A 15,054-nucleotide genomic window follows, 5' to 3' on the forward strand; every position below is an offset into this window, starting at 1 on the left:
AGGCACCTGCCTGGACTGCCAGGAGAACACTGAGGGGGAGCACTGTGAGCTCTGCAAGGAGGGGTTCTACCAGAGCACCCTGGGCTGCCAGCACTGCCCCTGCTCCACTGTGGCATCCACCGGCACCTGCCACATACGTGAGGCTCTTTTGGTCTAACTCCTCACCATGAAGGTTGCTCTCCTCAGTTAAATCAGCCCTCAGAGTGCCAGCCCAGCAAGGTGTTTTACAGCCTGTGGAGCTCCTGTTTGTGGGCACCTGCTGTGATGGGTCCCTGGTGCTTGTGTTGCCTCTTGTGAGAGCAGCTGTGCAGGGGAGGGATCAGAATCACAAAATGGTTTGGCTTGGAAGGGATCTTAATGTCTAGCTCCTGCTCCCAGTATGTTGCTGCAGTCTGCTCTGAAGAACCTGCATAGTTTTGCAGAGGAGCTGCTGAGGTAGTGGCAGCCAGGAGGGGGGCAGGAGGTGCTCAGCAGTGCCATGTAGCCCTCCATACTTCAGAGTCTGCCTCTGAACATCTCCATGGGACTCCATGCAGAGATTCCCCAGTGGAACTGAGAGCAGTCAGAGCTGGAATAGTCATATGTAAGACTGCTTTTGATATTTCCCTAATCAGTTTTGCAAGCAAGCTGCTTCTGGCTTTCTGTAGGCCTAAAAGTTCTTTTGGATTGCAAGCATCCCTGATACAGTTCCAGCTGTTCTCTGAAATTGCCTGTTTGAGATGGAAATGTTCAGGAATAATTATCTATTTCCTTAGCAACGTGCTGAGTTTGCTCTGTGAGGTTGGTACAAGGCATCAGAACTCCCCAAAGCTGTTTTTCCCCCACTGACAGAGAAAGTGCTGCAGTTCAAAAGTTGTGTTTTCAGCTCAAAATGTGAGACTGCTCAATATTTGCTGTCTGCTGATTTTTGTCAGGGTGCTTTTTGGTGAGGTCCCACAGATCAAACCCCCCAGATCAAACCCCCCCCCAGACCAAGCCCCCAGATCAAACCCCCCAGCAGTGTCTCTGCAAGGGCTGTGGCACATCCCTGCTTTGCTTTCTGTGTTCTCCAGAGCCCGGCGAGAGCATCCCAAGGTGTGACAAGTGCAAACCAGGGTACACTGGCCTCAACTGCAACCAGTGTGACAAGGGCTACTACAACTCAGACAGCATCTGTGTGAGGTGTGAGTGCAACGGGAACGTGGACCCGGCGCTGTCCCCCAGCGTGTGCCGGCCCGACAGCGGGGAGTGCATCGGCTGTCTGTACCACACCACGGGCTTCCACTGTGAGCTCTGCCAGCAGGGCTACAGCAGGGACTCCCAGGGCACCAACTGCACCAGGAAAGGTAAAAAATGCTGCTTGAGTCACTGTCAAGGCTCGCTGTGAGCTGCCCAAAGGGTGGAGAGGGAATGCTGTTAATTGTTCACATGGTGTTAGATTCATCTGGGCTCTGGTGCAGAGAAGAAAACCTGATCTTTGTAACAGAATCACAGAATGAACTAGGTTGGAAAAGACCTTTGAGATCACCTCTGGCCTTAACACCTCCTCATCAACTAAACCATGGCTCTGGGTGCCACATCCAGTGTTGTTTTAAACACATCCAGGGATGGTGACTCCACCTCTCCCTGGGCAGAGATTCCAGCATGCACTCGGTGCCTACTGGCCTTGAAGGTGCTTTAGAGTTAGCTCTGTAACACCTGATGCCATGCACTGCTAGTGAGCAAGCTGGAAAAAACCCAATCTATTTGTAGTGTATTTAATGCAGAGTGAGAGAAAAGGGTTCTGGTTGCTCCTTCAGTGGTTATCTGGAGGTTGATTTTCATGGTGGATGTCCCACACCATTCATGGAAACGTTACCAGTGTGATGTATTAGATGAAAGAACCAGAGTTCATGGAAGTATTTGGGCACAAACTTGTCCTTGTCCTGGACAGAGATTCAATTCAGATCTCCCATGAAGAGCTAATGTTGTTTTCACCCCTGTGCTGCTCTCTGGGTGTGTAATCACAGAGTCCTTCCCTGCTCAGGGAGATGATCAGGACAACAAAGCTGGATGCTCATTAGCTGTAACAGGGCTGGAAATGGCACTTTTACATCAGCTAATCCATTACCCACCCCTGCACAGCTCTGGCTTTGTGCAAGGGTCCACATGACCTTGCTCCATTAAAACCCTTATGAATGGCTTTGCTTGGGTACTTGCAGTTTTACCATTCAGTTTTGTTTTAATGGCATTGTTATAGCCAGTTCCTGTCAAGGGGGCTGGGACATGCTCCTTCAGCTTTCCTCTCTCTCTGACACTTATGTTTTCCCTTCTTTATTAAGCAATTAAAAAGATGTCCAGCTTCTTTCCAGTTCCTTAAACGAAAATTGCCTAAAAACTGACATGCTGAGGTTACTGAGCATTAACTTGTTTTAGTTCAAGATTTTCATGAATCACCAGTGCATTTGAGTGGCTTCTGGAGTGAATCATCTCCCAGGCTCTGTTTCAGTGGCTGCAGGTGAAATGAGACTGCGGGTTCTGTACAGCCTGGGCAAAGCTCGTGTATCCACGAGTCTTAAGCCTGACCAGGATTCTGGTGCTTTCAGGGCAGATAGGATATTCAGAGGACCAAAAGGAGTGTTTCCAGCCCCTGAGCAGGTGGTGCTCCTGCTGCCTGGGGAGGCACAGCAGGACTCGGTGCTGGTGCAGTGTGGCTCTGTGCCGGGACCGGGCACGGCCTGGTGCCAGAGCTCCTCCCGTGCAGGAGGCAGAGCAGCTCTGCAGAGCAGCTGGATCTGAGGCTGCTGCAAAGCTGCCAGAGCAGCCCGTGGGGTGAGCAGCTGCTGCTCTGCAGGAGCTCCCTGGGACACCTGGAGGGCTGGCACGGGCGGGAGGGAGCAGCAGCGCCGTGTCACGGCCGGAGCCCCGCGCTGCTCCGGGACCTGCCAGGAAATGCTTCACCCAGGCCTCCCTGCCAGCCCTCAGCTGATGCTGACTCACAAATAAAGCCCAGAAAAGTGCTGCTTCCTTGCTGGTGAATCAGCCATTGTCTCGGTTCTGTTTTTTCCCTACTCATAGCTACTGATGGGGTTTGCCAGGGATTGGGTGTTGGAGAAGGAATTTGGAAAAGATGACTGAATTCCTCATGCCCTTTTCCCAAAGCCAAAAGTTTTCCAGGAATCTTTTGCTCCTGTCATGTTGCTTCCTATTGCAAAATTTTGTCTGTCATGCCATAGAGAAATGGCTTTTGGCACTCAGCATCCTGAGTGTCCTTATCAAGCTAAGGCAGGAGCTGTAGAGAACAAGCTGCTGCAGGGAGGGGACTCTGGGCAGGAACCTCAGTTTAGGTGTGTGATGCCCCTTGCAGAGGAATTTCTTTCTCAGCTGACTGAACTGGGAATGTGACAGCCCAAAGTTAACTTGTGGGAGTTCCCCTGAGGGCCCGTGGCAGGGCATGTGCTGAATATTTCCAGCTCCTGTTGCCATTGGAGATGCAACTTAGTGCAAAATTAGTCCTTCGGAAGTGACTCTCCTCCTCAATCATAATTAGTGGATGTTCAGGAGAGCTGGAAGCTGGATCCATACAGCATGGCACCATCAGCTGTAATTGCTGCAGCTGTATGTGGATTTAAAATGAAGTTGCTTTTCTGTTGGCAGGAAGAGAGTGGAAAAGAGGATGCAGAGAGTCCTGTGGAGCAATAGGTGCAGAGAACATTCTGCTGATTGAGGCTTCAGCTTGTGGAGTGTTCCTGTTGCCTGGACTTGAGAATCTAAAATAGATCAGGTTATTCATGTGAGGAAATGCTTTATTAGCTACATTTGTGAGCTTAATACTACAGATTTATGGTGCTGACTGAGGCCTGTAGCTCAACAGGTTTGATGCAGGTATAATGAATTCCATCCCACTTCTGAGATCTCAAGGTTAACATGACTCCTGAACTGAGATGGGAGTTATCCCATGGCTGCTGAAGCAAGGCAGGTTCCTGATTATTTAGTGCCAAGGAAAAGACAGAGGACAGTCTGGTAGTTCCCATGTTCTGATCCTTCCTGAGTGCACCTATGCCAGCAGCTGAAACCAAACCAGGATTCCAACTGGCCTCTGCTGTGTTCAAAAGCTTCTGAAGAACATCCACAATATTTTTATGTTGTGATTTGGTGACCTTCTGCTTCTGGCTGTGTAGACTGGGGGTTTCTGTGTGGCTTGTGTATGACTTCATTCAAAAGCAGAACTTAGGTTATTTTGGCCTTTCACCTAAAGTGGTGCAAACACTGAAACCACTGCAAAATGCTGGGATGGCTGAGTTCTTATGGTTCATTTTTTCAGTTTTGATCTTCTTGTTTGTACAAGTAGGGCAGAAATAATAATACTGTGAACAAAGTCCTACATCTGGTGCACTGGCTGTGCAGGATTTAAGCTCCTGGAGTTGCTGTGTCAGAGTGTGCAGCCCACACAGACACCAAGGGACACGGTTCAGAGTCTGAACTTGCTGAGCTTGGTATTTTCCTGGTCTGAACAGAGCTGGACTGGGACTTGCTGTCATCATGAGCTGCTGTATTGAACCCTGAATCCTGACTGCTGCACCTGTCCCTCAGCACCAGACTCTTCAGAGGAGTCCTGTAGTCCATGGGCACTTTGCACACAGAATTGTATTAAAAACCTCAAACACAACCCTGGACAGACATTTTCTAAACTGCTTAGAGAAAATACCTGTTTATCCTTAATTGCCATAATAACTGTGATAAAAATGTCAAATCTCTTATGTTTGTGTTTGATTTTCAGCTCAGCAGATTTTTTTATTGATCTTTTTCTGTTTTGTAGAAACCACTCTTGGCCCAGAACCAACGGAGTTTACAACTTCTGCTCCAAATACCACCAAGGCCACATCCTTTTCCACTGCAGTGCTGAACAGTACTTTGTCACCCACAACTCTGCAGACAGTATTTCCTATAAGCTCCTCTGACAACAGCACCTCTGCTTTCGCAGACGTTTCGTGGACTCAGTTTAACATCATTATTTTGACAGTGATCATCATTGTTGTGGTCCTGCTAATGGGCTTTGTGGGTGCTGTCTACATGTACCGTGAGTATCAGAACAGAAAACTGAATGCTCCCTTTTGGACCATTGAGCTGAAGGAGGACAACATCAGTTTCAGCAGCTACCACGACAGCATTCCCAACGCTGACGTGTCGGGGCTGCTGGAGGATGATGGCAATGAGGTGGCTCCCAATGGACAGCTCACGCTGACGACTCCCATGCATAATTATAAAGCTTAGAAGTCATCCAGCTGCTCCAAAGTTTGCTTCTCAAAAAGTTACAGGGCTGGTGGAAGGGGTGTCAGGATCCGTGCCAAGGCTCCACACAGAGGAATTTGCTCTTCAGGTACTCTGGTGCCAGGCCTGCTGTAGCTTGCAGGGGAACAGAAGACAGTGCAGTACAACTGAATTCCAGGTAGTGTGGTGAAATGCATTCAGTGTCCTGTTCTCCATAAAGATCCATAGAATTCACTGTTGTTTTAAACTGGATTTTGCTGAATTGAAACATGTTTTTATGAAGAGGTGGTGGGGTGGAGAGAGCAGAACCCCACGAGGAGTCAGAAGCTACTTGGTTTCCAGCCAACCCAACACTTGTGTCTTCATCCTTTAGTTTGAGAAGTAGCTCATGAATTAACAGTGGAATTTCAGGAAACAGATCTTTGGAAAGGCATCATCTTTGTTCCTGACAGGAACTTATTTGAAAAGGAGAACAAAAAAAAAGGGAAGTAATTGTTCACTGTTACTACCAAAAGGCAAGTAGGAGGAGTGAGTTGCACACTTAAAAAAGTTACCATTATCTGTTCCCACTAAGCAGGGAAATGGGAAAAAAATCTAAAGAACATTTGAGTTAGGGAAGAGACTAAGCTTTTCCCTTTCTGAGTATTTATACAGGGTGATGATGCTATTAAGACATAGCAATCCATTTTTTTCTAGAAGGAGTTAATGAACTTGTATAGTTTCTGTGCAAGGGAAGACGACAAGACATCTCAGGGTTGCCATGTAAAAATAAAAGCCAGGCTTAATACCCTACCCTGATAGAAATGGTGTGTTCTGTATATAAAATGTAATATAACTTCTTGGAATTGTATTTGTAATTATTTGTAAAAAAGACAAGCAACCAACTGACCAACCAAAAAATCCCCAACAACAGAACCATGAGCCCCTTCCCAACCTCCCCCACTCCCCAGGTCATGTTTTATCCTCTAGGTTTTAATTGTACAGCGGTTAGTGGTGTTGTTTAAAAAACAAAAAACATGAGGATTGTTTAAAATACTGTAAATGAGATGGCAATATTGTTGGAGCTGGGACTCTGGCAAACACCAACTGCTTAAAGCTTTTCTTCCACTGTCATTGAATAACTTCTTTTTTAGAGAAAGTGTGAGTGTTCCCTACTTGTGTCTGTCAAATTTTGCCATTCCTTCAAATACAGAGTGAATACCAGTGTTGCCATGACTAGGGCTGAGTAGGTGTCCAAAAATTGGATGCACCAATGTATTCCTTGCTTTTAAGTGTCTATACAAAATGCAGATACACTGTCACAAACACACTGAGAGCCTGGGCTCAATGGCTGAGGTTCTTCCATGGTGTGGAGGGATCCCACTGCCATGCCTGCTGAGCTGACACGTGCTGGAGGGCTGAGCTCAGCCCCCTGGCCTCCTGAGGGCCAGAAGCAAAGGTTTGCTGGGTTTGGGTGGGAACAGCTTTGGGATGAAGAGCTTGCAGGACCTGATCTGCGCTTGGAGGCTCAGAAGGTAAAAGGACACAGATGCTTGCAGAATTTAAAGTGGCACAAGGTGGTGGTGGGGAATCAGCTGTTCAGAAAACCCCACAGGGAGCAGGTTTTACAGATCCCTGGTTTTGATGGGAGGCTGGTGGGCTGTTAGCACAGAGAACATCTAACAGGCAGCACTGCACAGGGGTCACACTGGGAGCTCCTGGGTTGGTACCTGCAGTGTGAGTGCCCCAGGGCAGGGGCTGTGCTCCCTGTGCCACCTGTCACACCTCTGGAAATCAAACTACTGCAGGAAACAGGGCAAGAAACAAATATTTCCCCTCACTCTTGCCCAGCCTCAGAGCTGCAGATGTGTTGCTCTGTGTGGTGGGGCAATGGTGATACAGGAGCTGGTGGATGCATCCTCTGAGCCAGGAAAAAGTGAATATTTCTCCAGATGAGAAATGGTAGAGAGAACAGATCAGCTATTTATTTGTTTTTTGGTGCTGTGAGGAGGCTTTTCTTTGGAAACTTGGAAGAGGGGGGAAGTAGGTGATTCAAACAAATGCTCAAAGATGCCATTTCTGCCTCAAAAACTTGCTGTCTGATTTAAAGATGAGGCATGGCAAGTGAGAATGAAAATCATTGAGGATGACCAAGGGAAATGGTGAGGGCAGAATGTGGAATTGCATATAGACCCAAGCTGATGGAAAAAAGCAGATGGAAAAGCTCCCATTGCCTGCAGTGGGCCTGGGTGAAGTCCCAGGTGATAAAACTGGCTCCTGTCATTCAGAGCAATGTTACTTTTAGTTATAAAACGGGGGAGGACTGGAGGAGAAAATCTGGATATTGCTAATCCTTAAGTTACTCATCAGAGCAGGGTGGTGACAAAACAGAAAATTTCCTAGAAGTTGTAATTAGGTAGAGGTGCTAATCTAGGGATACACTTGCACTTGGTCACTTCATGGGGTAGGGGGAAGGTAATTTAGGAAGTGTTGGCTTCTGGGACTGATGCTAGCCAGCAAATCGAAGGACTGTTGTTCACTTTAATGTTTCTGAAATGCTTTAGCAGATTTTTTCCTCTCTGCCACAAAACACCTCTTCCTTAAATTTTGCTGTGACTGTGGGCTGCTTTGTAACAGTAACAGGCTTGGATTTTGTAGAAAATTCACTGTAGGAATAGGGACCATCTGCTCAAGCAGAGCGTGGGCGCAGGTGCTGAGCCCTCCTCGTCCCTGCCTGCCACAGCACAGGAGGTGTTGGCACCTGGGCTGCTTCTGACCTCCAGAGTAATCCAGAGGCTGTGTTTGGGAAGAGGAGGAGTGAGGATGCCCTGCAGGTGGGACAGCTGCTGTCTGGATTGCACAGCTGGAAGAAGGGATGGAGACAGCCTGGAACACGTGATGGGAAGCTTGGTTGGGCAGGGGGACCTGGCTGCCCAGATTTGGATGGCACAGGATGTTTCTGAACTGGGAGCACAGTGAGGATGTGGCACTGGCACCTGTCAAGTGGCAGAATGACTCAGCAGGGACACAGGACACCTCCTGCCACCCAGGCCTGGGCACACAGGAGCAACAGCAATAAAGGAGATCGATGCCTCAGCAGGGAAAGGATAAACAGCTTGATGTTTGACTTTGGTGCTGTGAGATCAGCTTGTCTGTGCTCTTATCAGTTCCCTGGCACCACAGGAGGGGAGGAAGAAGCTGAGCTGGTTCTGTCTCCAGTTCCCTTGGGTTGGGTTGTATGTGGAGGGGTAGCAGAGCTCAAGCACTTGTGCCAGGGTGCTGGGGCCACCAGCACCATGGTGTGTGCCATCGCTTGTCAGAGGCTTCCCAGGTGCTGAGGTTTGTCCTGAGGTTGGGGCAAGGGCAGCTAAACCAGAATTGGACTCTCAGGGCTGTTTTGAGGCCAGCGAGGCCAGGGCAGGGCATCTGGGTGACCTGTGGGGCTGAGGTGGCAATCCAGGTACAAGGTACATGTGCTCCTGATGGGCACCTGCAGCACTGGTGCCTGGGAATGCTGCCCAGCCAGGACACTGCTGGCATGGGACAGCACTGCAGAGCAGAGGGGAGGTGTCACAGGGCTGGGGATGTGGGAAAGCAGCTGCAGGCACCATCCTGGGCAGTGTGAGGGCACAGCTGCTCTGGCTGGGGCGAGTGCAGCAGGGCAGTGAAGGCAGTGGGACAGAATGAGCAGGTAAAGCACAGGGCTGGGCTGGGGCAGGGCTGGGGCAGCCTGCAGGGCTCAGCTCAGGGGAGCACTTGGTGAGCAGAATGCCACAGACATGCAGAAACGTGGTTGGGCTAATGAGGAGAGATGATCTCAAATCTTGTGGACCACTGTAGCTGGAAATAGCTACGAGGAGCACTAGCCCTGGGGAGCTGTCAGGAGATGTCAGCCACTGGAGTGATAATTCCCTTGGACCAGGCTGAGCAAACTTAGCAAGCATTTTGGAAAGAGGAGGGGACATATCCAGCATCCTCCAGGTATCCTGGGCCAGTTAACCACTGCTGCACAGCATCATTCTCTGCAATGTCACAGACAATGCAAATGTGGCAGAAAGTTTGCACAGTCTCCTTTAAGTAAAGGATATAAAAATAGTTTTCTCTTTTAAGTGAAATTTTAGAGTGAGCTCCCACAGGACTCTGCTCTTTATGTGTCAGAGGAATGGATTAAAATAAGAAAAATGTGGGCCTTAAAAGTTGAAGTTGTTCTTGCTCCCATCTGAAACCCATCAGTCTCACTCTGCATCCAAATACGGTGTCTCCCAAGCATATGCCATGCTTACAAATGCATTTCTAAAAAGAAAAAAAAAAGTGTATGATTTGAATATATGTCAGAATTTATACAGAAGAATGTTATTTAAAATGAATAAAAATAAATGTATATAGTTTGTATCTATGCCACTTGGATATTTGCATTTGTGTTTCTGTTCATTGAATTTTAGCAAGAGTCTTCCCAGTGACAGAAAGGTTTGAATCCAATCTCATTCCAGTAATAACATTTGTTCCAAGAGAATTATTCCTTCATTATGCCCCTGTATGTGAGATGAGAACCAAGGCACAAAAATGTTTTCTATCATAGATATTCATAAGCACAGTTGACATTCTGTGTCGGAAAATCCAGCTGAAAAATGAGCCCTCTGATCTCTTGTGTGTGCTCTGAACCATCCCAGCCCTCAGCTATGTTTGGGAGCTCCACAGGCACTGGCTGTTTTCCCACTGTTTTCTGTATCATTCACATGGACACATTTTGTCAGAGATGTGAATCACTAACAATGGAACCCTCAGAGCAAAGCTGGAAATGGGATGAGGATATTGTATCAGATTTTTCTTCATGACCACAGATGTCTTTCAAAGGCCATTTTTGTAACAGATATTCTGAAATTCACATCTGTAGCATCAGTTCTGGGAGTGATTGCAGAGAGGCCTGTGGAAAACTTGCATTTCCTTCTCACTTGGCAGAGTTAGGAAATTGATTTTTGTTTTGCAAACACAACTGCTAAAGGCTGTTTTTTGGTGAAAGCTGTGTCTGACTTTTCAGCCCTAATTAAGCAAAGAACTTGGAGAGGTAAGGCTTCATACACTGAGTGAGCACGTGGTTTTAAGTGTTCATTCAGATGTTTGGCTGAGCCAGAGCTGTATCACGGCCACACTGGTGAAATTCAAGCAGTTTATTGAGACCTGATTTGCATTAGCAGAGCAGTTGGATTGTGCATGACTTAACTGATGAAGAATCTTGCTGTGAACTGTGTGAGGAGGAGGCAGAGCTGAGTCTGAACCAGGTCCCCAGAGCAGGGAGTGAGAACAGGAGGGTGAGGGGGACCCGTGTTCAGCTGATGGTGACATCTGCCCCCAGCAGATGCCCAGCTGGCCCCATCCTGCTCAGCTCAGCCCTACCACTGCACTCACCACAAGTCCTTTCCCAGACTCCCTTTAGGACTCTTTGCCTCAGGTGGGAAGGATCTCAGGCTGCCTGGAGAAGAAGGAAAAGTTCCAACACGGCTTCCTGGCCTGAGGGTTTAGTGTAATCTCCCCAAATGTGCTCCTAATACACTTAAGGTTAAACAACATTAAGCAGATTATCCAATGGCAGGTTGTTAACTGCTTCTAAACAACACATTTCCCAGTCCTTTCTGCCCCTTGAAGCTTCCTGGTGCTACTGCAGGTTGTAAAACATGGGGCAGTGCAGTAAAATTTCCCAGGGAAATTTTCCACCCTGGCTGTGTGTATACATAGGATACAGAATGGTTTGGGTTGGAAAGCACCTAAAAGACCATCTTGTTTCACATCCTACCATGGGCAGGGATTTTCCACTAGACCAGGCTGCTCCAAGCCAGCGTGGCCCTGAACACTCCCAGGGCAGACATGCAGGGATGGATCTCTCTAGATCCCTTTGTCCATCAGACAGCCACTTCAGGAAGTAATAAACTCCACAAGGAGGGCCCTGCTGATTTCCTTTCAAAAGGAAACTGTTGGACACAGGCTGTGACTCTGCAGATCCATGTTCTGTGTGTGCAGGGTGATTTACTCTGCACTTGTGGCTGATGGATGCTGATTTAAAGACCTACATCAAATATGTAACACCTCGCTGAGACCTTAAACAAGAGCAAATTGGTAATATCCTTTCAAGTGAGTGGACTTATTCATTTTATGAAGATCTGCTCTGTAAATGAGGCAAACTCACATTTCAGCCTGGCTGATCAGATCCTGGTGCCATATGGCAGACCTGATTTTCTGAACTTAATTTCAGCTTGGCAAAAGGATTTCAGTCACATAAGGTGACCAGTGTCTCTTGAGGTCTCTCATGGGGGAGTTGCAGGAGCTGAACATCCCTTGGGGTCATCAGACCCCAAATGCAAAGCATGAGACATGTCCAGTTGGACAGGAGATGGGCTTAAGGGCTTAGTTGTGCTAAGTAGTGCCTGCCACTTCCTGGCAATTTGGGACTGCTGCAGCTCCATCATGCACTTGTACCCATAAAGCTGAAAGAATTAAACAGGGATGGGAACCCACCACAACCATGCACATCCTGAGCTGCTCCAACCATCTGGGGTGTTTGACAGGTGGGTGTCAATCTAAACAGTGAGCTGGTGCAGGTACATGGAGGAAATGGACTTCACAGGCCACCAGGCCAACTGGGAATAATAAACTCACAGAACTGGGAATAATAAACTCACAGAATTCATGGCCTGTGGTCAGCCCTTATCCATGGCCTAATTCCTGGCTGGGTAAGAGTTGCCTTGAGACAGCCTAGAGGAAAGTGAGTGAAACCTGACCTGAGATGGTACCAAAGAGGAAACCAAACCTGATGCCCAGGGTCACTCCCAGGTGAGTGTCCTGCTGGGATGGAGTTTCCTTGTGTTACAGCTCTGCACAGCTCCCTGACAGCAGGGACAGCTGGGGGTGCTGGGCTCTGCTCCCAGGAACAAGGAAAAGAACAGGGAACAGCCTCAAGCTGCACCAGGGAGGCTCAGGTTGGACATCAGGAGAAATTTCTTCACAAAATGGGTGATTAGACATTAGGAAGGGGCTGCCCGGGGAGGTGACAGAGTCACTGTCCTTTGAGGTGTCCAAGGAACGACTGGACATGGGTCAAAGGTTGGATTCTGTATCTCAGAGGTCTTTTCCAGCCTAAATAATTCAGTGACTCTGTGATGATGTCAGTATTGCAAGGAGGTATTTCAGTCCTGCACTCGGGCTCTAAATGAACTAAAGGAAGGCAAGGACGCACAGCAAGGAGTGCAGCTCCACCTGTGACCGGCACCGTGTAGGAGGGGCCACAACAGCAGCGTTTTATCAGTTCAGCTTTTCCCGCTGTGGACGATTTGAAATGTCCAATGCTGTTGCATTTTCTCCCACAAAAAGTGGGAGAGCCGACACGCTTACAACTTTCCAAAAAACTCCCGGATTCATTGAAAACCCGCCTGCGCGGATGATGGCAGCAGCTGCCCTCAGCCCTGCCCAGTGACCAGAGCAGTGACCAGAATGTGAAACTAACGCGTTTATTTCTTCAGCCGAGCCCAATGACGGCTCTGCTCGGCGGGGCACACGGGGAACTTCAGCTCCAGCGGCTCTGCCAGGCTCGGCAGGAGCCGGCGGCCTTCAAAAGCCTCTTCCAAACGGGCATAGTTTTGGAGCAGGCCTGGGGAGCGGCGGGGATCACCGTGTCCCCTCAGGCGCTCAGCCCCGGGCTCCTTCCCTCACTCGAGATGGCGCCCGGCCGGCCCCCGCCCCGCTCTGCCCTCAGCCAACATGGCGCTGCCCGGCCGGCCCCCGCCCCGCTCTGCCCTCAGCCAACATGGCGCTGCCCGGCCATCCCGGCCCGCTGCCCTCATCAAACAGGGCGGCACCCATTCACTTTCCACTGTGCCCGCCCCCTGCGCGCTTCGCGGCGGCTTCAGCGGCTTCAGCCCGCCCCACGCAAAGATGGCGGAAGCGGTTGCGAGCGTTTGAATTCCAGGGAAGCCGCCAAATCCGCGCACAAAGGCGGCGGGAGCGGCCGATCCATGGATTCGCTGCCGGGGGAGGACCCGACGCTGCCGCTGGCGTTGGAGGGCAGGTACGGGGTAGCTGCGGGCCGGGGATGCGCTCAGGCGGCGCGGGTGCGTGTGCGGGGCCGGGCCCGGGGGGACGAGCCCCGGGCGCTGTGCCCTCAGCGCTCTCCTCCTCCTCCTTCCCCAGCGCCAGCGGGCTCCAGCTGCCGGACACCTCCCGCGGGGACCCCCGGCCCGGCCCGCCCGCCGGACAAGGTAAGGCTGGAGCGCCCGCACGTCCCTGCCCCGGCCCGGTGCTTCGCGGAGTAAACCTCAAACTTGCGACAAAAAGGCAAAAATAAAGGCTTTCAAGTGATGCGCTTTTTAAGATGATTTAGGAGTGTTTAAGACCGCGGAGAGCCAGCTGCTGCTGCCGTGAGTGCAGAGTGCCCGTGGTCATTAGGGCTCTCAGCCTTACATAAGGTGATCAGCGCTTTTGTGCAGCGTGCACTTAAAATACTCGGGATGTCCAGCGCTGCTGCTCGCCTGCTGCCCGGGGTTAGGGGTTGTGCGCTCTGCGTCACCATTGATGCTCTGAGGATTTATTCTTGACCTCGCATGGCCTGATTCCAGTGTACATGGTAATTTAATGGGTGATGGAATTTGGGAGTTCGGGATAGCTTTCTGTGATCAGAAAGGAATGTAGATGCTAACATGTAATGTAAACAGGGGGCCTAGCAGAGCCTCACTCACTTCCAAAAGATTTTGTTATGTTTAGATTAGTGTAGACCTTTGCCAAATTGAAGCCCTGCTTAGATTCTGCTGTCTGAACTTATTCTGTCTTCAATGTCTAGTGGTACCAGATGTGGCAGAAGACACAGTCTCACCAACTCGAGCTCGGACCATGAAGGACTATGAAAATGTAAGCAGAACTTTTAGTTAAAACTCAGTGACAGATTTATTACCAACATATTTCCAGCTTGCTGGCTGAAGTGCTGGCTCTTAGTTTGTGTCATTGACATGCATCCTTTGGAGGTGTGACCAGGTGAATGTCCCTGTCCATGCTTTGAGCCTCCATTTCTTAGGTGTTGCTTTCAAAAACCGAGACAGGAATTAGTTGTTCAGAACAGCCAACTGCTGTGCTGAAGTTGTGAAACAAAATTGGCACCCTCTGCTCAAGAGTTCCTGCAGCGCACCAGAAACATCACAACTTGGTTTGCACATCTGCTCTTGATTTATTTCAGGGAAACATCACGTTTATTTTCATTTAGGCTAGTGTGGGATTTGGCTTTTTAGTTCATTGACTGCAGTATAATGCTTTTTAGCTTTATAGTATGAGTGTGCTTGGAGTACTTGTGTTGAGAAATCTAGTGTCATTGTGACAGCTCTGTAGATAAAAGTATTTTGGCACTTACTAGAATATAAAGGACAACATTAGATTTTAAAAATATGTTAACTGTATTGGCTTATAAAATTGAATAAGACAGTTGTTTATGTCTGCTGAATGATGATTTGATTGGGGTGTGTTGCAGGGCAACTTCCCTATTAAGGACTAGAGTGAAAAACTTGAAGATATTTATTTTTGTGTGAGGAGTCTGTAGACAGGAAGGCAACCTGAAATCTCTGAGATGATTGCTGTAGATAAAGGCTGTGGCTGCTGCCTTTGGGCTGTGCCAAGCCTGCAGTTTCAGTGCACAGCTGCTGTTACCTTTTGTGGCAATGCTGTGTTTGAAATGGATGTTCCTTACAAACTCTTTCAGTTCCTTGTTGCCTATTATCCCCCCTGAGGAGAAAGCTCTGCTCTTTGCTCAGAATTTAAAGGTTGTTTTGGAAAGCCTTTGGTGAAGGATGTTTTTTGCAGTGTGTATCTATTTCC

The 15,054-nt window shown here is 48.9% G+C and overlaps 2 protein-coding genes across 7 annotated transcripts in view; both read left to right on the plus strand.

Annotated features, from left to right (window-relative positions):
* Nucleotides 1-9,609, plus strand: part of MEGF9 (multiple EGF like domains 9) — a 47,446-nt gene extending 37,837 nt beyond the window's left edge. The window contains exons 4-6 of the mRNA XM_056505143.1: nt 3-137; nt 1,053-1,325; nt 4,778-9,609. Coding sequence (XP_056361118.1) covers nt 3-137; nt 1,053-1,325; nt 4,778-5,232 — 863 coding nt within the window. The 3' untranslated portion in view covers nt 5,233-9,609. The remainder of the gene's footprint in view (nt 1-2; nt 138-1,052; nt 1,326-4,777) is intronic.
* Nucleotides 9,610-13,119: 3,510 nt separating this feature from the next.
* CDK5RAP2 (CDK5 regulatory subunit associated protein 2) overlaps nt 13,120-15,054 on the plus strand; it is a 67,971-nt gene continuing 66,036 nt past the window's right edge. For 3 of the 6 annotated variants that reach the window (XM_056505228.1, XM_056505227.1, XM_056505226.1), the window contains exons 1-3: nt 13,207-13,264; nt 13,387-13,454; nt 14,033-14,100. In XM_056505228.1, coding sequence (XP_056361203.1) covers nt 13,212-13,264; nt 13,387-13,454; nt 14,033-14,100 — 189 coding nt within the window. In that variant the 5' untranslated portion in view covers nt 13,207-13,211. Of the gene's footprint in view, nt 13,265-13,386; nt 13,455-14,032; nt 14,101-15,054 lie in introns of all 6 variants that reach the window. The other 3 variants (XM_056505224.1, XM_056505225.1, XM_056505229.1) reach the window with 3 other exon arrangements.

The sequence above is a fragment of the Oenanthe melanoleuca genome, chromosome 17 (assembly GCF_029582105.1).
Source record: "Oenanthe melanoleuca isolate GR-GAL-2019-014 chromosome 17, OMel1.0, whole genome shotgun sequence".
NCBI lineage: Eukaryota > Metazoa > Chordata > Aves > Passeriformes > Muscicapidae > Oenanthe > Oenanthe melanoleuca.